The sequence below is a fragment of the Gigantopelta aegis genome, chromosome 8 (assembly GCF_016097555.1).
Source record: "Gigantopelta aegis isolate Gae_Host chromosome 8, Gae_host_genome, whole genome shotgun sequence".
NCBI classification, from domain to species: domain Eukaryota; kingdom Metazoa; phylum Mollusca; class Gastropoda; order Neomphalida; family Peltospiridae; genus Gigantopelta; species Gigantopelta aegis.
The window spans coordinates 15,645,198-15,671,283 of record NC_054706.1 but is presented as its reverse complement, the minus strand read 5'-3'; the positions used below and the strand labels follow the sequence as shown (position 1 = coordinate 15,671,283).

Below are 26,086 nucleotides of genomic sequence, written 5' to 3'. Positions count from 1 at the left end.
GTCTTAGAGAGGAAATCCACTACATTTTTTCATTAGTAGCAAGGGGTCTTTTATATGCAACATCCCACAAACAGGAAAGCACATACCATGGCCTTACAAGTCATGGTGCACTGGCTGGAATGAGAAATAGCCCAATGGGCCCACCGACAGGGATCGGTCCCAAATCGACAGCGTATCAGGTGAACGCATTACCCCTGGGCTATGTCCCACCCAAATCTGTGAGTACTGCTAAAGCAATACATATTTCCTACCGGAATAAAAAAACATTCATATCTCCTAAATTCAAAGGTCATAACTTTGTGAAAAATGGATAAATGGCCATGAAAGTTAAACTTGGTCTGTAACAGTACATGATAAAGCTATATACAAAATTTCATTGCAATATATTCAGGAATTAAAAAAAATAATCTGGAAAAAACATTTTCATATATCTCCTAAGTTCAAGGGCCCAAGCCTGGAAAAAAGTGGCTGGTACAAATTTGTCATTTGTCAAGCTTTGACAGTCACAAACTTAATATTAGCAGTCATGTTGTCCAACACAAAATGAAGAATTTCTGTGTTGAAGCAGTCCGATGCAGTATGTTTTAAAATGCATATTTAAAATAATTTTTTGACCATATAATATCATGCCAATTAATACATGTAGTCATGCAGTATCACAGTATGCATGTGCTGATAGAACTTGCTAGAATGCATTTTTGTTTGCCCAGAAAAGACCAAGACCAAGACCAAAGTGTTTAACGTGCACATTCAGAGCAAGCTGTTATAGCGCACGCCTGTCCTGGGCACAGGTGTCGGCCTCGACCTGCTCCTCTGTCCAGGACCCCAGAAAAGGATTTCCCATATCTATAAATAGACCTGCATGAGCAAGTCCAATCATCCGGTGTCCCAAATGGCTTAAACAACCAACATGTCTTTTAACACAAAAGTTTACACTTCTAAACTGAACAGTGGACAAATAACCTAGTGCTATTGTGTTTATTTAATGTAAGTAAATTGTACCTCAGAAAAGTAGTAGTGATTATTTATGGCAGAATATCACAGGCCGATCAGTTAGCTGGTGTGCTATGTGCATGCTCCGTGTTAGCTGGCAGTCTATATTTATTAACAGTACCTTAGCATGTATTGTGGTTCTGACAAAATTTAATGTCAATAAAGCAATCAAATTTAAATGAAAAGTTACTTTTTGATAGCCAGTGGTCACAAGAGTGTGAGAAACGTTTAATTATTAGAGTTGTTTCTATCCCCTGGCTATCCAGAGATCGGAACCGTGATGGAAACGCCTGAAACCTTAGTGGTACAGGGGCATGTTAAAACAGTTCACATTGTTTCTATTTTTAAGATATTCAGTGTAAAGAGGTTTATGTTAGTATTTGAAGCAATTAATATATAGCCAAACTATTAATTCATCACAAAAGATAATAAGCAGGGGCCTAATTCACTAAACTCTTGCAACTTTGTGATTTTGCAGTGCAATGCTAAAAGACTTGCAAAGAGGATGCTTTGTTGTCTAGCAGAGCCTAAGAGACCTTTGTGAATTAGACCCCAGATAACAATTAAAAGAAAAAACCACTTTTTCCGTTTGATGTAATATTGAAAGCACTTACATGTTGGTATCATTTCCAACAAGCATGTGCCTGATGTATGCCATATTGAAATTCCACAAGACATCATTTTAAATAACATTTACTATGAATGCCATCATGCCTCATCTGTACTTTATTTTGCAGATGCCATCACATATGATTAGTGTTTACCAATGGTTCAAGCATAAACAAATTTTAAGTTTACAAATGTTTTGTTTGTGAAATTAAGTGGGTAAGAAAAAGAATCAGCAATATGAGGTACACAAAGTGTTGCTTGTAAGGTCCTCGGTAAACCTTGATCCACAATTGTTTTTTTTAAATTGTCCTTTATTTGTTGGAATTGTTTTATTAATACTTCACAATGGCAATAGATTCTATTATCTAGGTACATGATATATCATTGTTAATTACAGATTAAATTAGGTAAAATCAAACAAATGTTACAATGTAAATAAACCATATTTTCAGTGCTTGAATACAACCTATAAGCTGATCTACTTACATTTACAGTCAGTTTCTGCAGTAGATTTTTCTGTCATCGTACCAAAGCCGTCAGGGCAATTCATACATCTGGTGTTTGAATGTGGTAAGCTGACGTTCTGGTAAGTGTCAACTGGACAGTCATCACATTGATTATTTGTAATTCTCTGACCAGCTGTACAAATTGCTGAAAAGAAAGAAAAAAAACACACAAAAATTTAAATGTGTTTGTGATGATGCGCAAATCATGTGTGCTTAAAAACTCATGAGTCAACTTTCCAACACTAACAACTCTTCACTGACCTAGTATGTTAAAGATAATTTTTATATAAAATAAGTTCATCACCGACAAAGGATTATTATTAAGATCTTCCAGAAATTAAAAGTTTAAATATCATTGTAAACTGACGACGAGTGCGTTCTGTATTGTGATTGGTTAATTACAATATATTTCCGGGATCAAATAAACAATAACACCCGGAAAGCTAATGACGTCATTAAAGGTGACGCCATTAGCAATTGGAACAGGTGAAGTTGATGATTCAAGGGTCTACAGTTAGATTGTAGCCAGGTATTTTTTTTCAAGAAATACCAAATATACAGTCAGTTCTGTAGAAAAACGATTTAGTTTACAATGGACATAATTAATATAGTTTTTAGATATGTGTAAAAAATAACATTTGCGAGATCAAATAGACAATAACACCTGCAAATCTAAAAACTCCATATGGTTATCTCCTAAGTGATGTACAGGTTACCTGGTAAACTGTAGGTTTTATGCTAGATTTATGAAATTAACATTTCTTATTACTTTTAAATAATAATGACTGTTATCTACAATTAATTGCATCACTATGAACTAATTAATGTTATTTTATTTCTAATGGTAAAAATAGGCACAAAAATATGAAAGCAACAAGAATTCTATGGAATTAAATATTCTATCATAATCTGGTTTATATAGTGGTTAAATGTTTTTTTCACAAACAAAACAATTATTTTAAAAGAAAAATGGAGAAAACATGGAGTGTTTTCTCTTTTATAGATACATTACCTGTCCTCAAAACTAGTGCATATTCCCTATGGTTAATAGACTGGTCCGAACATCCCAACAGCCAATGGGATGGCCTAAAATTCTTCTACTGAACACCAGCCCTTTCAGTTCCGGTCACGTTACTGTAATCCTGAGCAGATTGCACGAAAAACTGGAAGTGGGGAGGCCAGGCGGGTATCATCCCTTTAGGACAGGTGATGTATCTATAAAAGAGAAAACACTCGAAGTTTTCTCCATTTCTTTTCAACATCACCTGTCCTCAAAACTAGTGCAACATTCGACAGATAGCGGGTTCCGTACTCCAAAGATGTACAAGTCTTCTCCCTATGGACCAGTAGGAATCTGACACAGTGGAAGAATAAGGTCAGCCAGAGTTAGCCCATCCCCCAGTAATGGTGGCATCCATCAGTGGTGTGGAGGAAAAAATGAAGCCACAGAGTACATAAAGACTTGCAATTTCGTCCTCCAACAATTGGGTTCTGACAGGGTGGGTAAGCATAGCCACCAGGGATGCAAGTGTTAGGTAACCTCCCATGCCATTCTTGTGTTAGTAACCGCAACAATATTGTGGGTGCATCCATCAGAACATGGAACAAAACAAACCCCCGTTGTTTCTTACATGTTTTTAGTATAATTACCAGAAATCGCCTGCTTTTCAACTGTACTCTGTATAGACCAATAATTTGTGATAAAGATAAAACATAATTTGTTAGTAGAAATTTTGGCCAAATACACTAATCATCCAGTTATGTTTATCTGTTGCAAAAGTTATTACTGGTTTACATTAGCGTATCATACTGGATTTTTTTTTCAACTGAGCGTAGCAATTTGGGCATGAGCGTAGCAAACATCGACTAAGCATAGCAAACTACGCCCAAAGCGTAGCACTTGGCAGCTCTGAAAGTGGGGGCTTAATGCTTGTAATCTTCGAACCCATGACAGCATGATGAATTTCCACAAATACTGGCATGTCGAAGACCATGCAGTGGCGTAGGAAGGTGCCAAAAAGTGGGGGGAGGGGCACACTTTTATGTTTACACACTTTCACACTATTATAAAGCAAATATAAAGCATATTTTAAAAGTGGGGGGCACATGCCCCCTTCCCCCCACTTCCTATGCCAGTGCTTTACCGCTACTCGCTGAGTTGATATGGTAACTGAAATGGAAGCTGTAACTGAAACTGCAGCTGGAGTAGCAACCCGATCTGGAGGTGTGAAGAAAAGGTATCTTCCTTCCACCTTAACAGTGACGAACTGATGATCAACAGTTGATGTGGAAAACTGACTGTATTATGACATCTCAAGAATGATTAGCGCTGAGCAGAAAAAAACAGCCATCAGATAGTCTGTGCAATCATAGACACTGGGCCCATCCAAGATGTCGGCGAAGGCTTAGCAATCTAGCGCAGACATGTCGATCCACTGGTCAAGGTGACATAGACCACCAACCACCAACATGAAAAGCATTGCAATTAAAATATTTTTTAACAGAAACTTTATCTATTTTGTTGATTTAAAATAAGTAAAAAAAAATATATTTCATTATAGCAGAACAACAGATATATATATTTATAAATGAAATAAATTATTGTATCAACTGTAATCATTACTGAACATGTATCATCATTGTACAGCATTCATTCAAGGCTCCACAACCTTGACATTGTTTGCTTAATCTGGGGTTAATAAATATTTAAAAAAAACAAAACAAAAACAAAGATGATATAGACCATAAAATCCCAGTGGAACCTGTCAACCGTGTGAAGGTTGAATCTTCTAGCTTAAAAATATGTGACATAATAGACCAATGACTTGCGGAAGACCGTTGAAAAAGTTACCCATGACAGCCGTGTTCTCGCTATGATGGGTTGAGAACTGTCGACTTCTATCTTGAACTGATTACCGAGTGGAAGTCACTGTAGACCTGGCACCCGAATCTACCGTCGGTGCCGTTCATCAGATCCACTGTAGACTACAGAGTAGGGTCACACGAAGTGACAGTGGCCTGAAGTCCCGGAACCGTGATAGCATTATAGCTAGAAAGGTATGCTGTCATAAGTTTCCTCGATGACCGTTGGTTAAACTGAACCGTGGACGGTCCAGTCAGCTCCTGGTGTCTCAACTGCGAATAACTCATGGAAGACTGTGGAAAACCGCTGTGGTCACTGTTCTGATGAACAGTAGCTGGTCGGCACTTCTCTTGATATGAGTGAGATGATTGTCTCAATGCAGTCGCACGTGTTCAGTGACCCACGGGTACCATATCGCCTGTGTACAGTTGCAGCAAGTGCCGTGATGGATGCCATAGGTGGTTGCTGGTCTGCAGAAGAACAGTAGCAGCTGTTCAAGGGAGCTGGTAAATCCCCATGGACCAGCGTAGGAACCATCTTGCCCATAGACACGGAGGCTGTATACACTGTAATGAGAGCCGTCAATAGTAACTGGTCAGCTGCAGGCAGAGACAGTAGCTGAAGGAACGGCAGGAACCACTGGACTGACATATGTAGTGGCAACCATTGCAGTGAATGTTTTTCAGCAAGTAATTACAGTACTTCTGCAACAGTCCAAAGGAAGACTGCGAAGGTGCAGGAGCCAAGACCGGCTGTCTTCTTAGCCCACTTGGCAAGGACCTGAAGGTAGCTGTTAAACTCTGATGGTTCCAGTGGAACACAAAAGACATTTCATCATGTGGCAAGATGGGTAGCAACCTCGACTCTCGTAGAACTAGTGTCTGACATATTCAATTATCTCTGTAATAAAAAAGCAAACACATACGTCTGTACAAGTCCAGTAAACAAGAAGTCGCCATTGTAAAAAAATGGTGACCAAGACTGCTGACCGGCACACATGAGAATTAATAATTTGGAAAGAACACTTTAATTTAGAAAATTTGTTTCTAATTTTCATTATTATTCATACTAGCACAACAACAATGCTATACGACCCTGAGTTATAACCTCCACTGCAGAATTATCTCCCCTTGCCGGATGTATAACCTACACCTACATCTGTGTGCTCTGAGATTAGAGCCAGGATAAGAGGATTATGTCTTTCCTGGACAGCTCAATAACACTGTTAAAGTCGGTCTTTTTTTCTACTGATGATTCTCAATTAAATCAAAATGAGGAACTTTCAAATAACTCAAATGAAGAAGTTTCAGAGGATATCAATATGTCAGCCAAGGATGTGCCTGTATTTTTGGATATTTCCCCGAAGAAACAGAGTATCATTGTACGAATATCACCATATATGTACAAACAAGTGGAAAATATTCTGGACAAGGATTTGAGTTTAATTAAAAAGAATGTGCAGAATGGTGCAGTATACAAGACAGAAGATGCATCGGTGACAGCCACTCTATACTGTACCACACACAAGCTACACATACAAGGTAAGAAGATCTACTCTTGGTTAGACAACTTTGTATACCACTGTGAACAGTTAGAGCCAGGATATCCAAACGTGCATGTAGTAGAAACACAACCACAGTCTTCTACACCGTACAAAAGCCCACAATCGTTGCTGGAAAGCATGTCTCCTTTTCAAAAAGATATGGACCTTTTTAGTGTTACAGATGTAAACTATGAAGAAAACTGTCCATATGCAGGAAAGAGTAGAGAAGAACTGATCAACATGATCACGGAACTCTCGAGGTCTTTTGAATATGAAAATATTAATACATGTCCCTCCAACGCTAAGAAGACTGATGCTGGGTGTCAAACCGATGTTGTGCAAACTGACATGCAATGCCAGACAGAGCCATCTGTGTTAACTGATAAATGCTGTCAAACTACATCACTAACTTCTATGAATGTACATGTACAAACCACACCAACTTTTTCAACTTCAATGGATGCAGAAATACAAACGACACAACCATCTCCACCTTCCATGGATGTTGTAATACAAAAGGAACAAACTAAACATATTCCAGTAGTTGTAGAGAGCAGTAATGTCAGTGTGTTGCATACAGACAAAAACAAATCAACAGATACTGAACACAACATTAACAATGATTTGGACACAAAGTCTACAACTTCAAACAAGGATTATAAAAGGAAAGGCAAAAAACACTTTGATAATAGGATCCTCCATTTTAAAAGGAATAAAACCTAGAGGCCTGAGTGATACCGACATGTTAACCATCAGGGGTGCAACAATTGACAGAATAGCTGGTGAGTTAATGAAACGGGACCTGTCAAGCTACAAGAACATCATCCTCCAGGTAGGAGGAAATGATATTGCAAGATACAGAAGTCTACAGAACTTTGAAGAAGACTACGAGAGTTTATTGTATGCAGCTAGGGCATTTGCAAAAAAGGATGCCAATATCATTGTATCAGGACTCTTACCAAGGTCAGACATTTGTGTTCATGATGCAAATATTGTACTAGAAAATCTGTGCAACTTTTTGTGTATAATGTTCATTCCCCAGTTTGTAACTATTGCAGAGAGTGAGTACAGCATGTATTTTGTAAGAGATGGAATACATCTGAATAGAAAGGGCACATCGAGGTATCTGAAGAACATCAATAACATTATTGGAATTATGAAAACTGCTACTGCAACAAAGACCTGCATGAACTGTGGGGAACATAATCATGACACTGGATCATGTAGGTTTGGGCGAAAATTAAAATGTCATCATTGTGGTTTGTTTGGACATAAAGGAAAATTTTGTCGACACTTCTGAAGATTTGGCAAGGAAGAACAAGCCAAAAACATAACTGTCACAAACAGATGTAATACCACAGTGAACTGTTCTTACTATAATCTGTTTAGATGTGCATGTATTGCTAATGCAAACCATGTTTTGGGGCCTGTTTCAGGTCAGAGGGATAAAATATCATCGGACTCAACAAGTGACTTAAATTTGATTAGTGCGAAGTGTGTGGTGGGAAGATTAGTTAGCGCATCCAGTGTGGTTAATGAAGACAGTGCTCTTCATTTATCATTAAAAAACAGATTCGACACACTGAGTTCTCTGTGTCAAGAATGTGATAATTGTATCTGTATTTGTAATTCCCCTGATTTGCCAGTAACACTGGAAGAAAACAGCTGTTGTCCTTTAACTTCAATTAATGCCAGTTGTGTAATTAAGAGATTAGTAGAGGTGACTACCAGATTACATACCTCGCCCCTGTCCTTCATTTATACTATTAGTGATCCTGCTGATACAAACTGTGACACTTCACACCCTGGGTGTTTAGTAACTTCCTCTGTGGACTGTGTAAATAACACTCTCTGTGAAAGGGATCAAACCCTTCCTCAGTCTCACCATGACTTTAGGGTCAGTCATAGATTAGCATGTGTGTGTATATATTTATTGTTACTTATCTCTTGTACATATGTTCTTTGTAATGAAACCCCCAATGTTCTATCCAATGATCCTATCAATGTATTCAATTTTACCTCCAAAGGTCTAAAAATATGCTCTCATAATGTAAATAGATTACAACACAAGTTAGATGAAGTAAGGTTTAACCTTCTTCATACTACAAATCCCCCAGATATTCTTGGATGTTGTGAAACATTTTTCACAAGTGACATTTTAAATGACCACATTTCAATACCTGGGTATACATTGATAAGAAAAGATAGGACCAGTGACTTAGGTGGGGGCTGGGCAATATATTCTAAAACTCTGATTGATCACATATATGTAACCAATCGTAGCAAAGTACAGGAATCTCATGTTGTTCAATACTCAATTAGCGACCATTATCCTGTTTGCTTTACAAGAAATGGCAAATTTCATACAAAACAAAATGCACACAATACTATTACCTACAGAAATTGTAAACATTTAAATGAGGAGGAGTTTGTTAATGATTTACTAGATGCCCCATTTTATTCTGTGGAATTTGAGGAGGATCTAGATACTTGCTTAAAATTATGGTACAAAATTTTCAACAATGTATTAGACAAGCATGCCCCTTTAGTTACAAAACGAGTCAAGAGGAAAGAGCAGCCAGGTTGGTATTCCTGTGAAATAACACAAGCCAGACAGTTACGAGACAGATATCACAAGCTATGTATGTGGGATGAATATAAGGTGTGGAGGAACAAAACTAAACAAATTACAGACAAAGCCAAACAAAACTACTATTCTGCTGTGGTGAATGACTCTAGGGATCCAAAATCATTATGGAAATGTATCCATGAGCTAAATCCTCCACATGTATCAAGTCCAGCAGAGCTGAAATCTGACAATGGAACAACACTTAAGGATAAGACCGACATAGCAAACAAATTTAATGACTTCTTTACTTCTTGTATTGAAAATTTGAGAACAAATTCTGGATATGATATGCCAAATCTCGAGAAAGTGGAACGTTTTGTAAAAGAGAGACTCCCAAATGAGGAAAAGTTTAAGATAGCTCCTGTACAAATAAATTATCTTTATAATGAGCTTAAGAACTTAAATGTCAATAAATCATCTGGAGATGACAACTTAGGTCCACGAATACTTAAGTTAGGTGCCTTGGCAATTGCTTCTTCGTTAACATTTATTTTTAACAAAATAATAGACAGTGGTATTTATCCACAATGTTTTAAAAATGCTAAAGTTACTCCAATTTTCAAGACTGGTGACAAAACTGAAGCTACAAATTATAGGCCAATATCTGTATTGCCAACACTGTCCAAATTAATAGAAAAACATATCTCCATGCAATTTTATGATTACTTAACAAAATTTAACCTTTTACACTCATCTCAATCAGGTTTTAGACCAAAACACTCATGCCAAACAGCACTTACTGATATAACTGATAAATGGTTACATGAAATGAATGAAGGAAATCTAAATGGAGTCATATTTCTTGATTTCAAAAAAGCTTTTGATGTTGTGGACCATTCAATTCTGATTCAAAAGTTAAACATTTATGGCTGCAAAGGGAATTCTCTTAACTTGTTCCAATCTTATTTAACTAACAGGACACAGCAAGTCACTATAGGAATGGCAACATCAGAACCTAAATCCATTATTTATGGTGTTCCACAGGGTTCCATACTAGGACCTCTTCTCTTTATACTGTACATAAATGATCTTCCACTATACATTGAACATTGTACCACAAGTATGTATGCAGATGATTCAACAATGTTCATGTCAGGGAAAACTGTTACTCAAATTCAAGATAAACTACAGCAAGATCTGAATAGTGTAGAAAAATGGTGTTCCTATAATAAAATGTTCATAAACACAAAAAAGACCAAATATATGACTATAGGAACAAGACAAAAAGTTACAATCCAAAATGATATTTCTCTTATAATAAATTCAGAACGTCTGCAACACACTGAATGCGAAAAACTTTTAGGAATTAAAGTTGATAATAATTTAAAATGGACAAATCAGGTTAAACATGTGTCTTCCCTGATCTCTAAACGTCTGTATCTGTTACCAAAAATCATTAGGTATTTAAATTTAGATGCAAGAAAACTTTTCTACAATGGGTATATTTTACCACTCATCGATTACTGCTGTGTAATTTGGGGAAACTGTAATCAGGATGGATTAGAACGTTTACTAAAACTGCAAAAGAGAGCTGCAAGGATGATATTAGATGTAGATCCTATTACTCCATCTGCCTCACTATTTAAACAGTTAAAATGGATGACAATGGAAACACGAATCCACTATCACAAATGTTTACAAATTTATAAATGTCTATACAATGAAGCCCCAAACTATCTTTCAAACTTATTAATATATGTTGGAGAAAACAATCCCTACAACCTTCGAAATGTAGAGGATAGAAATCTATTAATTCCAAAACCTAAAATGTCTTTATTTAAACATGCTTTCAGTTACTCTGGACCAGTACTTTGGAATAAATTGCCTAAAGCTATCCGATCATCGCCAAATACTGCTGTTTTTAAATATAGACTCAAGAAATATTTTCTAAAATAATATCATTTGTACATATGTTTATTGCCATATATGTATTTTCTATTTGTTCATAAATGTATGTATTGTAATTCTGTATTGTTTGTACCTGAGGGCCTCAGGGAAGATTAGCTTTTGCTAACTGTGTTACCCTCACTAAATAAAGAATTTATTATGATATAACACTGTTAAAGCACGAGAATTTAACATTAAAGGGAGGAGGTAAGAAAACAAGGAGGACTTACCCATTCAACCAGTAGTGTTCGTCTCAAGTAATGATACAGTGAAAAAGCAACCCACATCATATGAGGTATAAAATGTCAAAGTGACTTTTAAATTGAAGAACTACAACCCCAATTAAAAGTAAACCAAGTTAACAAGGTGAGGAAACCCGCACACCAAGTAATGGTAAAAGACACTCGCCTGCCCCAGATAGTCAACCATCCACCCCCCCCCCCCCCCCCCCCCACTCTCCAAACAGGAGGTGGAAAACTACCTCCCAGAAAGACTGCCGCTAGCGACCGGACGAAATAAGGGTCGCCCCCTACTCGTGGCCCTGCGCACCGAAATGAGTTGCTGCCTTGCAATGACTGACTGAATCCGCCAAGTTCTGTCCGGACCAACAGCCATATCACGGAAATAAAACCGGTCAAACGTGTGTCGACCTTTCCAAAATCCCGCACTCATGACCTTGAAAATGTCCAAAGAATCATGGTAATTAAGGGAAGCAGAAATCGCCCGAATCTCATGAGGTCGAACAGAGAAATTCCACAGAACATGATCACCCGCCTTCTCGCCTTTGATGGTTGCAGCAATCCATCTCGACAAAGCATTCTTCGTAATGTCTCCTGGTTGGCGTGTGAAAGAGATAAACAGTCTCTTAGTGTTTTGCCGGAGATTTCTAGTACACTCCAAATAGAATTTCAAAGCCCGCACCGGACAAAGAAGTCTTATCAGAATTATCCGTAGAAAGCGTACGAGATAAACACTGAATGATGGCCGGAGGAAACTCTTCCCCTGGCACCTGGTTCTTAGCCACGAAAACAGGATCAGTACGTAATGTAACTGACCCGTCCGTATTGTAATCCACCAAATCATGCGAAAAAGCATGCATACGACAGCAAGCCGCTAGTGAGACCAGAAACAAAGTTTTCCACGTCAAATGACAAAGACTGGCGAATTTCAAAGGCTCGTAGGGCTTGCCTTTGAGTGCATGCAGAACCAGAAAAACATTCCATTTAGGCAAAATGGAAGGCTTCTCAACCGTGTTTTGCAACGACTTAAGCAAGTCATGCAACACGAGATTCGTTGAGAAATCTTGATGTCCACACTGCCTCAGAGTAGTGAAAATGGATGACCGGTGACTTCTCACTGTTTGAACCTTCAGCTGTCTTTCTTGGACAAGAGCCAGAAAGTACTCAGCTAAGTCATTAACAGTAGGCGACAAGGGATCCACGTCCCTTTCAGTCGCCCAACGAACCCAAGCGCAACAGTGACACTGGTAGACCCTCTCCGTAGACTGGCGCTTCGAAGAGGAGACGAGCTCAGAAACCCATTTAGAAAAGCCTCGGTTTCAGAGGGAAACCCCGACAACTGCCATGCGTGAAGTCGGGAAAACCTCCGGCTTTGGATGCCACTCTGTCCGACGCAGTCTCTGACTGAGCAGATTGGGTATCAATGGCAACCGCACCGGCTCCTGCACTAAAAGTGACAGGAGAGGAGGAAACCAGGCTTGAGCTGCCCAACTCGGGGCTACGAGCGTGACATGACAAGGTTGCTGCCTGATCTTTGCCAGAACCTTGCCAAGCAGAACCGGAGGGGGGAAGGCGTAAAAATCCAGTCCCGTCCAGTCCATGCTCAACGCATCGTACTCCAGTGCCAGTGGGTCTGGTACCGGCGATACAAACACTGGCAACTGACTGTTCAGGCAAGTGGCAAACATATTGAGTTGAGGACTCCCCCACAACTGAAGAACTCGATAAGCCACCATCCGGTGCAACATCCACTCAGTCTGAACTGGGGAACGACGACTCAAATCGTCCGCCAAGACGTTCACGGACGAAGGAATGTGTTTGGTCGATAACACCGCTCCCCAATCGTCGCACCATTCCAGAATCTCCAAAGCCGCATGACTCAATGACAAGGATTTGGTGCTTCCCCACCGATTGAGGTATGCAACAACCGACGTGTTGTCCGACCTGAACAAAATTTGACGATGTCGAATAACAGTCCTGAAATTCGAGATGGCCTATCAACACAAGAAGCGTGTGCACCGACGCACTTTGCTCCACCAGAAGACGTTGCGCCAACGTCCTGAAATTGTGAAGTCGCGAATCCGTCGAAAGAATGGACGCCTCCACAAGGTTGAAAACCGCCCCAAGATAAGTGAAAACCTGCGTTGGCACTAATTCCAACTTGACCCAATTGGGAATAAACCCCAATCGGAGAATCATGTCGATCACGAACTCCACGCCCACGAGACATGCCGTCTGTGACGCCGCTGGAATTAACCAATCGTCCAGGTAATTGTGCATCCGTATACCCAACAGATGTACACACCCCCACCACTGCCTTTACTACCCGAGTAAAGACGTGAGGGCTTGAGGGCAATCTGAACGGCAGAACTTGAAACTCGTAAGCTCTGCCGTCGTAGAGGAACTGCAAGTACTTCCAAAATTCCCGATGGATTGGAACATGCAGGTAAGTGTCCTTCAAATCGATGGACGCCGCCCATTCCCCCACCTGAAGCAAAGCGCGAACAGACTGAACCGTCTCCATCTTCATAGATGGAATAACGACGTAAGATTTCAGCGGCTTCAGGTTTAGAATTGGTCGCCACTCGCCATTCTTCTTCTGGGCGAAGAACAGACGGGAATAAAATCCCGCAGTGCCGAAATCCACCTCCTGGATGGCTTTCTTGTCGAGAAACTCGACAACCATCTTCTCCACCAGTACTCGTTTGTCGACAGGCGGTACTGCAGGTAACCGGGGGGAGGATGTCAGTGGAGGGGGTGAAGAAAACGGAATTCTGTATCCGTTGCGGACAACCGACAAAACCCATGGGTCCAGATCTGGCAGTTCGCACCAACTTTGAACAAAATGGCGCAATCTGCCCCCCACAGGAAGATCTGCTAACAGAACCTCCGTAAGCAGATGTCGATTGTCCACGCACCCTCATCCCGGCCGCTTCCCACCCCTGGGTGCCTTGCCCCAAGCGGAACCACGAAAACGTGCCGGCTTCCCCCGAAAACGTCCCTGTGTCGACAAACCACGGGCATTACCCGACTGCACGCCCGAATCAGACACCACAGGGATCTGATAACTGTCAAGAAAAGTCGATTTCTTAACAGTTGGAGGCTTAAAAGTAGATGCCGCCTGGCGCTTACGAGCAGTTCGGGATGGAGCAGCTTTATCTAACCCAAATAGGAACGTACCTAAATGGTTATTGACTTGAAAAAGAAGTTTAGATACTCTCTCCAAAGTCTCTAAGTCCGTGAGTGGCACACTCACATTAGGAGATGGGTGGCAGTCTGCCTTCACCCTAGCGGAAACGACCGCTGGATGTGAAAGGAAGGAAGCTCCCAATGTCTTATACGAAGATGTGGACAAAACCTTCGCCGCAGACAACAGTTTCCCGGTAGCTAACGCTGCCGGAAACTCTTCCACCACTGCCCCAAAATACGATCGCTACCCGCAATCAAAGCATCAATCTCCGCAAGAGATTCATGCGCCTCGTGCGCTAACGGCAAGCCAAAATCCTGCCGCGGAGCGTCCGTCGCTAAAGGCCGGTTTCCAAACGAAACACCCTTGTAAGACTGAACAACCTCCTCCAACGGAATTGCATCCGCGCACACCAGTCGGACCTGTTCCCGTACAAAACCAAGAACCACCTGGTAATCATAATCGCCGTCTGGCGTACCATCGGCCAAATTGGGAATCTCGTCAAGCACCAAACCTGGTGCTGACCCTTCCCCCAAAGCACACACTGATTCGGAGGGAAAATCCTCTTCCGAAGAAGAAATTTTTTCAAACGACGCGCCATGCGCTGACCGTAACGGAAATGAAACTGCATGGGTAGAACGATGTGGACCGGCCGAATCTGCAAACTGGTCCAACCCCGGTCTCGTTGGAAACCCCGGCGGTGGAGGGACTGGTGGAGGCGATTCCCCTAGCCAGGCCATGAAATTCTCAAAAAGAGAAACATAGTCCCCCCCCCCCCCGAGTCCGCCCCTGAGGGCGACCCGAAACCATCAGACCCTGAACGAAAGGTCCCGCCCATGCAGTCGAGAGATAATGCCTGGAACCTCTATCCCGATCTGACAGGTCCGGATTGACCATCAGTGTAGACACAGGCACACCCAAGAAAGCTGCAGTGTCCCTGATCCCTGCCGAAGCAGACAACGGGACTGGTGGTGTCGGTTGAACCGGACCGTCAGGAAATTCGTACATGTACGAATCCTGCGCCGAATTCTGAACCCAACGTACCACGTGTGGATTAGGCAACCCAGTTGACGTAGCCACATGCGAACGATCTAAAAGTTGATGACGCTGTACAGGCGCCCCAACAACAGAAGGGACGCCCACTGGCGTCGCACCCGAAACAACGCCACCCGGCTCCGTGTCCAAGACAACGTTGTGAGACTTCGCGATTTCGCCAAGTGGCTCGATCACCGAAAGATGCATTGGCAAAAACGGCGCCCTCGGACGCCACGACCAACCCTGCACCAGAAATCTGGTGAGACAAATGGCGCCGCGAAGTGGACTTCATTCTAGAGCTAATCGACCCCTCCACAGAAGGACTGATAACCCTACCCCCATCAGCAAGATGGGAGTCGGAACTGAGAGACACAGTCGTTCCTGCCACAACTGCACTCCCTCCGACTGACACCCCCGTTACAACCGTAACCGGCGCCGCCTCCACCGAAGGAGGCAAAGCAAATTCCCAGGTGGAACAGCCGAAACAGGGAGCAACAGCGCCCCCTCCGCGCCAAGCGGCGCTTCGGGTTTACTGGTATCACCATGAAGATGGCGAACAGACGAGGAGGCGCCCTTGTGCCTACCACTTGTCTGCGAGCTCTTTGAACTGGACACCGACTAGCCGACTGCCGGCAAATCGGTATGGAGCACGACCCCGGAGGTTGCCACTGTGCTCCGCCCGTCCCGTTCATGTCTAATCATCCTCTTTCGCTTGGCGTCCTTTGACAGCTTCTTAGCCTTCCCCCACGTGGAGGGGGACCAATTTACAAAAATATAACACTGGCGTTCAAAACAACAAGAACGACATAACAAATGCTGATCAAACTGGGGAAGTCATTTAAGACAACCCCCCTCAGCACACACAACCAACCGGTTGGAGCCCAAGGAAGCCGTGTCAGACATTAACCCCCTGTGTAAATCACCCAAAAGACCTCGTTTGACAGAGTAAAACAAAATTACAAATTAATAAACAATTTAATAATTTGACTAAATGTTTACTACAGAACTCGAACACGCCTGCAATGGAGGACTGCAGAATGAAAAACGAGGATACACGGTCTACCCATGCGCGGGTGTAGGTTATACATCTGGCAAGGGGAGATAATTCTGCAGTGGAGGTTATAACTCAGGGTTGTATAGCATTGTTGTTGTGCTAGTACGGTAAGTTGAATAAGACTCAAAGTGATTACAACCAAAATAAGTGTACAACAATAATGTAACAACATTTAGAAATGTGTTACAGACAAGTCTCAAATACACCAAGTAAAAAGAATTATGATGGAGCAAAACCCAGGACGTCCTAACCATAAGACGCGAAGGAAAAAGAAGGAACTTACAGTCACGTGACCTGAACAGGAAGGGGTGCGCAGTAGAAGAATTTTAGGCCATCCCTTTGGCTGTTGGGATGTTTGGACCAGTCTACTAACTATAGGGAATATGCACTAGTTTTCAGGACAGGTGATGTTGAAAAGAAATTAATTTATTAACATGTATGGACATGAGCATCCACAGGTTACCTACGACAAAAATTTCATCAAATAAGCACTTGCTGTTTGGAAAAACTGGAAATAAATGCAAAAAATAAGAACTATGATCAAAATAAAATTGATACCATTACTAGCAACTCCTGGGAGGCAATACCTCATTCTCCCCTCACTTTGTTGAGGTGAACCTAATTTTTCATGATAAAACTTACGAATGGAGCAGTCAGACATGGTTTTAGAACCAGGACCATCGGTTGTGTTTTGTGTACAGTTCTGACACGGTGAAAATCTCTCATTTCCATTGTTCTGTCGGTATGTTCCACGTGGACAGATTCGACATTTTTCATTTTGTGCTGATTCAACTTCATATCCTTCTGGACAGTAGACTGGTTCAGAAAGAAAGAGAAAAATTATATATCAAACTCATTCAACTCATTAGAAATTTTAGGTACCATGTACACTTGTTCAAGTTCAAAATGCAGACAAACACAAATTTTTAGTGTTTACAATTTTTGACATTTGCATCTTTGATACAGAATTCCCAAGATTCTTCTATCCTTGAATGTCCCATTATAATGGTCCGAGTTCAATTTAAAAGCAGACACCTACTCATACACACAGTGACCGCACCAATATTAAACAATTTAATAAAAACTTTAATTTAATAACAAATCTTTGACAAACATTAAAAAGAAAATCAACAGACCAACTCTGATAGAGGTGTTAGATACAAATTCTTTGTACCCACTTAAAACTTTTGAATGCAGTTTGTGAATGAGTCACATGTATTAAACATAAACATGTGACTTGGTCATTATTGTATTCAGTGTGCAGATGTAATGATTACTTGTAAAGTAGCTTGAAGTTAATTTTAGAGAAATGTTGATACCATCACATATGCATAATTGTTTTTCACTTTGAAAGCTAAGAATTGTTTCCATGAACATGACAGCACACACCATACAGTGGATTTCGACACAGCAGTTTACTGGGCACCGATTAGATGTGGAAAAACCAAACTGTCTGCACACGTTGCTAAAAATTGCCCCTTATTACATGGTCACTAACCATCATTCACAATGGGATGTACATGTACACTGTAACTTACATTTGCAGTCATATGCAGATGCTGAACCCTCAGATTCAGTGGCATAGTTCTCATTACATCTCATGCATTCAAACCGCCACTTGAAAGGCTGGTACTGACCAATGGGGCACATATGACATGTGTTATTATCTGTTGCATTAATGAAATTTCCACTTTGACAGTCAGCTACAAAACAAATTTTTTTTAGAAAAAATAATTGTGTTGACCACTTTTGAACCGCCTTAATTTATAAATTGGTTACATATTCTTTAATTTTAAGGGTAAAATATGAAATCATAAAAACAAGAATTCAATACAATAAACATGTTTGGGAATTCTGTTGATTCTTATTTCTTACATGCTTGGTTTTTATACCGAGATAACATGAAAACAATAAAAATTTATTTTGGACAATAAACAAAGCATTGGATATGGAACGATTATCATGTATTAAGTTTACTAGATAAAAACACATCACAAACATAAATGATTTTACTTGAACAGAAACATGATATGAAATTTTATAATTCTATAATTAAGCAAAACACACAGAAAGTAAATAAAGAAAATCAATATTAAAATATAAAAACATACGCAAGTTGCAATCCGCTTCTGATCTAGATTTTTTTTCACGTGTGGTTTTGCCAAGCTGGCATTTAGTACAGTCATCTTGCACTGTCTGAGTCCGGTAATATCCTTGCTGGCAATCTGTGCAAGTACCATTTTCACTGAGCTCAGTTCCAGAAGGACAGTCATCTAAAGGAAATTTTCCAGGGAATACATTAATAAGCAGTGGGTGGTGATTTTTGCTTGGTTATATAAGCCCAAACAAAATAAATTTCAGGTCTCTGGTCAGTGCAAGCGTCGATTTGGACCCTTGCGCATCAACTTTTTTTAAAAATATAATTTCCTGCGATATAACGTCAATTTTTTTCCGGGCTTTTCTTGCTAATATGACATAAAACCACATTCCACATTTAAAGACAAAATGCCATCATGCATGAACTAGGACATGTATTCTGATTTCAGTTTAAATATGCCCCTTATTATGGTATCAAATATACCCACTTTTTCAGTGTAATCCATACTTTTAAAACAAATAATAATAAATCAAAACAAGCCACATCACTGCATAAATTCTAGAACTTTGGTCTGACCAGAGACCAACTTTTTTTTTTTTGCCTAACAAATGTTTGCAGGGTTTCAAATTTCAAAGAATACTTCCCAACCAGATATGTTGATATTTTTATTATATAATTTGTGCATTTAATTTGGAAACCCTACAATATCTATTTGAAAGCTTGTTCCTAATTGTTTAATATTAGCTGGATGCAAGCATAACATCAAGATTTATTTTTTAAAAACCCAAGTGAAATAGTGTCTTTAGTATCCATGTGATTATGTCACATGTCCTTTGTAGCAGACAGTAATAGATGGCAATGGTTTCTATTATTTCTATTCTTAATTAGGGCAGTCATTAGTTGCATACTGAAGCATGGTCATATTGGTGTTCATAATAACGTCATTGTTATTAGTTGCATACTGAAACATGGTCATATTGGTGTTCATAATGACGTCATTGTTATTAGTTGCATACTGAAACATGGTCATATTGGTGTTCATAATGACGTCATTGTTATTAGTTGCATACTGAAACATGGTCGTATTGGTGTTCATAATGACGTCATTGTTATTAGTTACATACTGAAACATGCATATTGGTGTTCATAATGACGTCATTGTTATTAGTTGCATACTGAAACATGCATATTGGTGTTCATAATAACGTCATTGTCATTAGTTGCATACTGAAGCATGGTCATATTGATGTTCATAATAACGTCATTGTTATTAGTTGCATACTGAAACATGGTCGTATTGGTGTTCATAATGACGTCATTGTTATTAGTTACATACTGAAACATGGTCATATTGGTGTTCATAATGACGTCATTGTTATTAGTTGCATACTGAAACATGGTCATATTGGTGTTCATAATGACGTCATTGTTATTAGTTGCATACTGAAACATGTGCATATTGGTGTTCATAATGACATCATTGTTATTAGTTGCATACTGAAACATGGTCATATTGGTGTTTGTAATGACATCATTGTTATTATTTGTATACTGAAACATGGTCATATTGGTGTTCATAATGATGTCATTCTTATTAGTTGCATACTGAATTCTATTTATCCTACAACACTTCTAAAATAACATTTTAATTAATTTTTTTATTAAATCACAGTACTTAAGTCACTGCCATATGACATCATCATGATTAGCACAAATTAGTTTGACGTCACGTATTTTAACTAAATCTTTGAAAAGGTTATGTTCAGGTATACAGGTCTTGTTCCCTTGTAAGCAAATGACCCATCCACAATAACACATTAACTAGAGACTTTGCAAATTTGCATACCATTATTAACAGGGTTAATACACTAAATTAACACATGGGTTTATGACATGGATATCATGGGTAAGTTATAGGATAAATATATTTATCACATACCTGTTCAATCTTACTATACTAATACAAACATCAAATCAGTGCAATAAAATAATCTGCAATCCGGACCGGAACTTTTATATGGGCAATCCCCTTTTTGTTTTTACTGCAGTTAGCGCCTCACGTCATATATGATTTACAAATGACGTCACATTGTACTTGAAACATTACACAAGGCTGCCCCAGAGTATGATTCTTAACGTTAAGTACATCCATGAAAGGAGTTTTGATCATAGATTTAACAAAGTATTGTTATGACATTAAATTAAAAACTGTTTTTGTAAAACATAAAAGAAGGTATGTAATAAATACAGAACTTCACATAAGTTGTTTTCGCTACGCGGTCTCGTGGTATATATTCTTGCACAAAATAAACGAGTGCAATAAATAGGAAGCGAAAACAACGTATGTGAAGTTCTGTATATATATATTACACTGCCACAATAAACAATTGAAGATGAAAAATGCAATCATACCAAAACATTTATCTTTGGAATCGGTCTTGGGATTCTTTGTTATTTTGCCAAGAGGACACGGACGACAATAATCTTTTCCTTCTTCATCCTGGTAGTAGTCGTTTGGACAATCAGTGCATACCGAATTATTCAGGTATTGACCCACTGGGCAGTTAGCTAAAAAATAAATGCAAACATATAATAAACTTGTAAACAAAAGAAAACATACCATAAAATTGATATACACTTACCAACAATAGATGATTTGCTTCCTCTCCCCAGTGTAAGAGATATACACTTACCAACAGTAGAAGATTTGCTTCCTCTTCCCCAGTGTAAGAGATATAAACTTACCAACAGTAGAAGATTTGCTTCCTCTCCCCAGTGTAAGAGATATAAACTTACCAACAGTAGAAGATTTGCTTCCTCTTCCCAGTGTAAGAGATATACACTTACCAACAGTAGAAGATTTGCTTCCTCTTCCCAGTGTAAGAGATATAAACTTATCAACAGTAGAAGATTTGCTTCCACTCCCAAGTGTAAGAGATATAAACTTACCAACAGTAGTAGATTTGTTTCCTCTACCCAGTGTAAGAGATATAAACTTACCAACACAGTCGGTAGAAGTATCACTTCCTCTTCCCAGTGTAAGAAATACAAACTTACCAACACAGTCAGTATCACTTCCTCTCCCCAGTGTAAGAGATATAAACTTACCAACACAGTCGGAAGAAGTATCACTTCCTCTCCCTAGTGTAAGAGATATAAACATACCAACACAGTCGGTAGAAGTATCACTTCCTCTTCCCAGTGTAAGAGATACAAACTTGCCAACACAGTCGGTAGAAGTATCACTTTCTCTCCTTAGTGTAAGAGATATAAACTTATCAAGTCGGTAGAAGTATCACTTCCTCTCCTCAGTGTAAGAGATATAACCTTACCAACACAGTCGGTAGAAGTATCACGTGCTCTCCTCAGTGTAAGAGATATAAACATACCAACACAGTCAATATCACTTCCTCTCCTCAGTGTAAGAGATATAAACTTTCCAACACAGTCAGTAGAAGTATCACTTCCTCTCCTCAGTGTAAAAGATATAAACATACCAACATAGTCGGTAGAAGTATCACTTCCTCTCCTCAGTGTAAAAGATATAAACATACCAACACAGTCGGAAGAAGTATCACTTCCTCTCCCCAGTGTAAGAGATATAAACTTACCAACACAGTTAGTAGAAGTATCACTTCCTCTCCCCAGTGTAAAAGATATAAACTTACCAACACAGTCGGTAGAAGTATCACTTCCTCTCCCCAGTGTAAGAGATATAAACTTACCAACACAGTCGGTAGAAGTATCACTTCCTCTCCTTAGTGTAAGAGATATAAACTTACCAACACAGTCGGTAGAAGTATCACTTCCTCTCTCCAGAGCAAGAGATATAAACTTACCAACACAGTCGGTAGAAGCATCACTTCCTCTCCTCAGAGTTGTCTTATCCTGTGTACATTGCTCACACGAGTCTATCCTTCCTGGTGTTGGATTGTAAGACCCAACAGGACACAAAACACACTGCTTCAGTGTGGCACTGAAGAAAGAACCTGATCCACATTGTACTGGAAGAGCAAAATAAATACAGAAAATATTACTGCAAGAGCATGGTGAGGTACGAAACTGATGAAACATATATTCAAATGATCATTTACTTATTATCGGAATGTGGGCATGTATAAATGTTTAGTATTTTTAAAAATCTATGACTGTTAAAACCTCCAGATACCTCTAATACACCATATTTCCATAGGAATCATCCAATATTTGAGATATGAGATCGTTGTAACATGTGTTGTGCCATATTTACAGCACCATCTATGTTTAACCACAAAGACAATAAGTTAAGTTTTGTTTTCATCACTGTTACAGTCAAAACATAATTCAGAAAGAAAATTAACAGCAAACATATTTTAATTTAACTAATAATATTTCACTTACTGAAACAATTTCCATGAATTAAGCCTCAGTAAAGTTCACGGAATGAGTTAAGAAAAGGCATTGGTCACTCATCATATTTTAAAGGATACGGTGTAATAAGGTTTATTATTACCCGTATGGGCTCAAATATCCGGGGGAATATTTTTTTGATATCTGCACAGTGTACAAATTGCTTCTACAGCCACCGATTGGTTGACTTAAAAATTATGAATTTTGGTTGGTCGTTTGCCACGGCTGGAACTTCACTTTCATTCATATAATGTTTCCATTCATCAGATTACACATACGTTACACGATCTACAAAGATTTAAAAAACAAACTTGACTCATTTGTTTCATAAACATGAAATGGTATATTTTCATAATAAGCAGCTTTAGTAGCTTAGAAAGAAAAAAAAAATTCTAATACAACAACAGTCGTATTATTTTGTACTGTAAAGATTGGGCTGTAAAAAGAATGCTGTTATGCCATGACATCATTTACATTATGTCATATAATGCACGTAAGATTATATGACATAATGACTGATGGCTTTTTTGCAGAAAGCAGAGTAATTTTCATATTAAAATCCAGTTAAAAGTGAATAAGCAACTCGCTACGAGGAGTTACGAAATATCTGTCCCTTGTGAATGAATGTTGTTGTTCGTTCACTCGGGACTGATAATTTGTAATTTCTCGTAGGTAATTTTCTAAAGGGGTGATTTACAATTAGCAACATATTCACGAGTGTGTGAACCATGTGCTGGGGTCGGTTATAAATAAAACATTTAATTTTTACGTCAGAGTTGTACAAGCATTACAAAACAAAGTAATCAGTGATAAACAAAAAAAGATACATCATACCACAATCATTTCCAACAATGACATACGCGTCAGTGTCGCATGAAGCAAACTGATCAAACACTACTTCATTTTTCTGGAGTTCAGCATTGGCAATATTCTGAAAGAGATGTACATAAAGTATCAAAGATGAGTTTCAATTTCACAAAACAAACTGTTTATCTTCTTTAACATTTACACTGATGTGATAGTCAAAACGTAATAGTAAAAGACAAGATTAACATACATGTACATCAGAACACCAGATCAATGGCTTGTTATACCAGAAAGCTCTGTAACATTCCCATAACTAATATCATATTGATCTGTTGTCAAGTTGTGTGGGAACAATCCCATGCTGTACAGTGCTATAAAGTAATAGTGAAACAGTCTTTGCCATCCACATATTATTTTATCATGTTATAATGTCGATTTGATTGCTGTTGACAGAAACCATCATTCAGATAAATTTGTTTTAAAATCCAAGAAATTTCGGTGTTCTACCCTTTTTCATTTGACAAGGTCAGTGGAACAATGCCATGGAACAAGGAAGGATAAAACCGCCAAGGTTTTATATTATGGTAAACTACTATGCAATATTCTATTAATACCATATGCAATAAAATGTGTTTCAGTCAATTAAAAATGTCCAGGTCTGGTACTAATATTACTGCTAAAAGTAGCTCATGTTTATTGCAAAAATATTTTTATCATACTGTCACACAATTTCGATCGACATGTGTTTTCGATACTTCATTTGTAACTGCATGTATCACGAGATTATGTGAGATGTGAAGTCATTATCAGCCTGAAAATATTTAATCAGTCAACTAACATTACATTTTAATTATACCACCATAAATACTCTGCATGTTACCAGCATTTGCTAATGCATTATTTTAGTACCAATGAAATGCCTCACAAAGCGAACTTCAGTTATCACAAAACCTGCATAGTTACTGTCTGCTATGCTGACATCAGACCTGACATTAGATCTGCCAAAGTACAGTACCACATGATCTACCACAAGATCGTAACACTGAACAATAATAAAATTTATGGAAGCTAGACACTGAACAATAAAGTTTATGGAAGACTAGTTTGCTTACCTCTTATGTTGTTCACAACAAAGTTCTTTTCAGTAACTTCTGTATACTAACATGTATATTTACATTTAGTACAAACTATGGTGGTTTGGTGGAGATAGATTTTTTCTTCTATATCTATAATTCTGTGCATCTGTCAAGAGTACTTATGTTGAAAATCTGAGTTTTGTTTCCCTTGTCACATAGAACAAGGGGAATAGACATTAATCTATGACAAGGACATTAATGTAAACATGTTTTCAGTTGAAACTGTTTACTGCTCTGAAAAATATTCAATATTTTTTTTTACAAGTGACAAACATTTCATGAATTTATTTTCAAAAGAAGAGTTTGATGTAAATTACTGCACAGAGTGTAGACCCTACACTACCACAAGAAGGACAAAAATAAACAGGTAATGAAACTATCGATAACATAAGACATTTGCTGCAATATAGTGGAAACACCTGAATGAGTTAGAGGCTTGTTTTCTGGAGGAAAACTTGGCATTCATGGGAGATTATCGCTGTTTTTCACAATAAACAAATGTGGTAAAGTAGTACTGTATGTACGAAGTATTGATTTTATTATACTTTATTATAGTGCTTATCATATTGGAAACATATGATGCCAGGATCTAGGACAGCAGTTATACTAATATTTAAATGGGTTGGAAGTAATACAAGTTTTGCATTTAATACATTCTATAATCAAAATTAATATTTCTTTAAAATGGAAAAACGCTACAGGTTATGCAAACCAAAAACCCTTTTTAGGTTAAGCAGAATTTTCATTTGTGCAGTGCTGAAAGTCCACTTAGGGAAATCAAAAGATTGTAATTTCCAGTTTTTGATTTTGACAATTTCTTTTCCTTGTATCGTTTTACAAAATGTTTTGATTAGTGTTGTCTTACGTAGTCGAAATAACAAACAAGTTGTAAACAGTGAAATGGCTGATTTCCAATCAAATTCTTTCAGATTATTCTGTACAATCATTAACATATTCAACATAATTTAATAACCAACAATTTGTCATATATGTGGCCATGTATATTATTAATAAATTTATATTATTGTGCTTACAGGGTTTTGTAAAAAAAACCCACCAACAGACAGTTCTTAAGTTTGCAAATGCAATAGCTGATACCTGTATACATTTG

At 38.6% G+C, this 26,086-nt stretch overlaps 1 protein-coding gene across 1 annotated transcript in view; it reads right to left on the bottom strand.

Moving 5' to 3' along the window:
- The window catches only part of LOC121379510, a 133,559-nt gene that overhangs the window by 88,308 nt on the left and 19,165 nt on the right, over positions 1-26,086 (bottom strand). The window contains exons 9-15 of the mRNA XM_041508154.1: positions 23,867-23,963; positions 22,483-22,647; positions 21,056-21,211; positions 18,657-18,818; positions 18,084-18,248; positions 17,188-17,361; positions 2,089-2,253 (exon numbers count right to left, since the gene is read on the bottom strand). Coding sequence (XP_041364088.1) covers positions 2,089-2,253; positions 17,188-17,361; positions 18,084-18,248; positions 18,657-18,818; positions 21,056-21,211; positions 22,483-22,647; positions 23,867-23,963 — 1,084 coding nt within the window. The remainder of the gene's footprint in view (positions 1-2,088; positions 2,254-17,187; positions 17,362-18,083; positions 18,249-18,656; positions 18,819-21,055; positions 21,212-22,482; positions 22,648-23,866; positions 23,964-26,086) is intronic.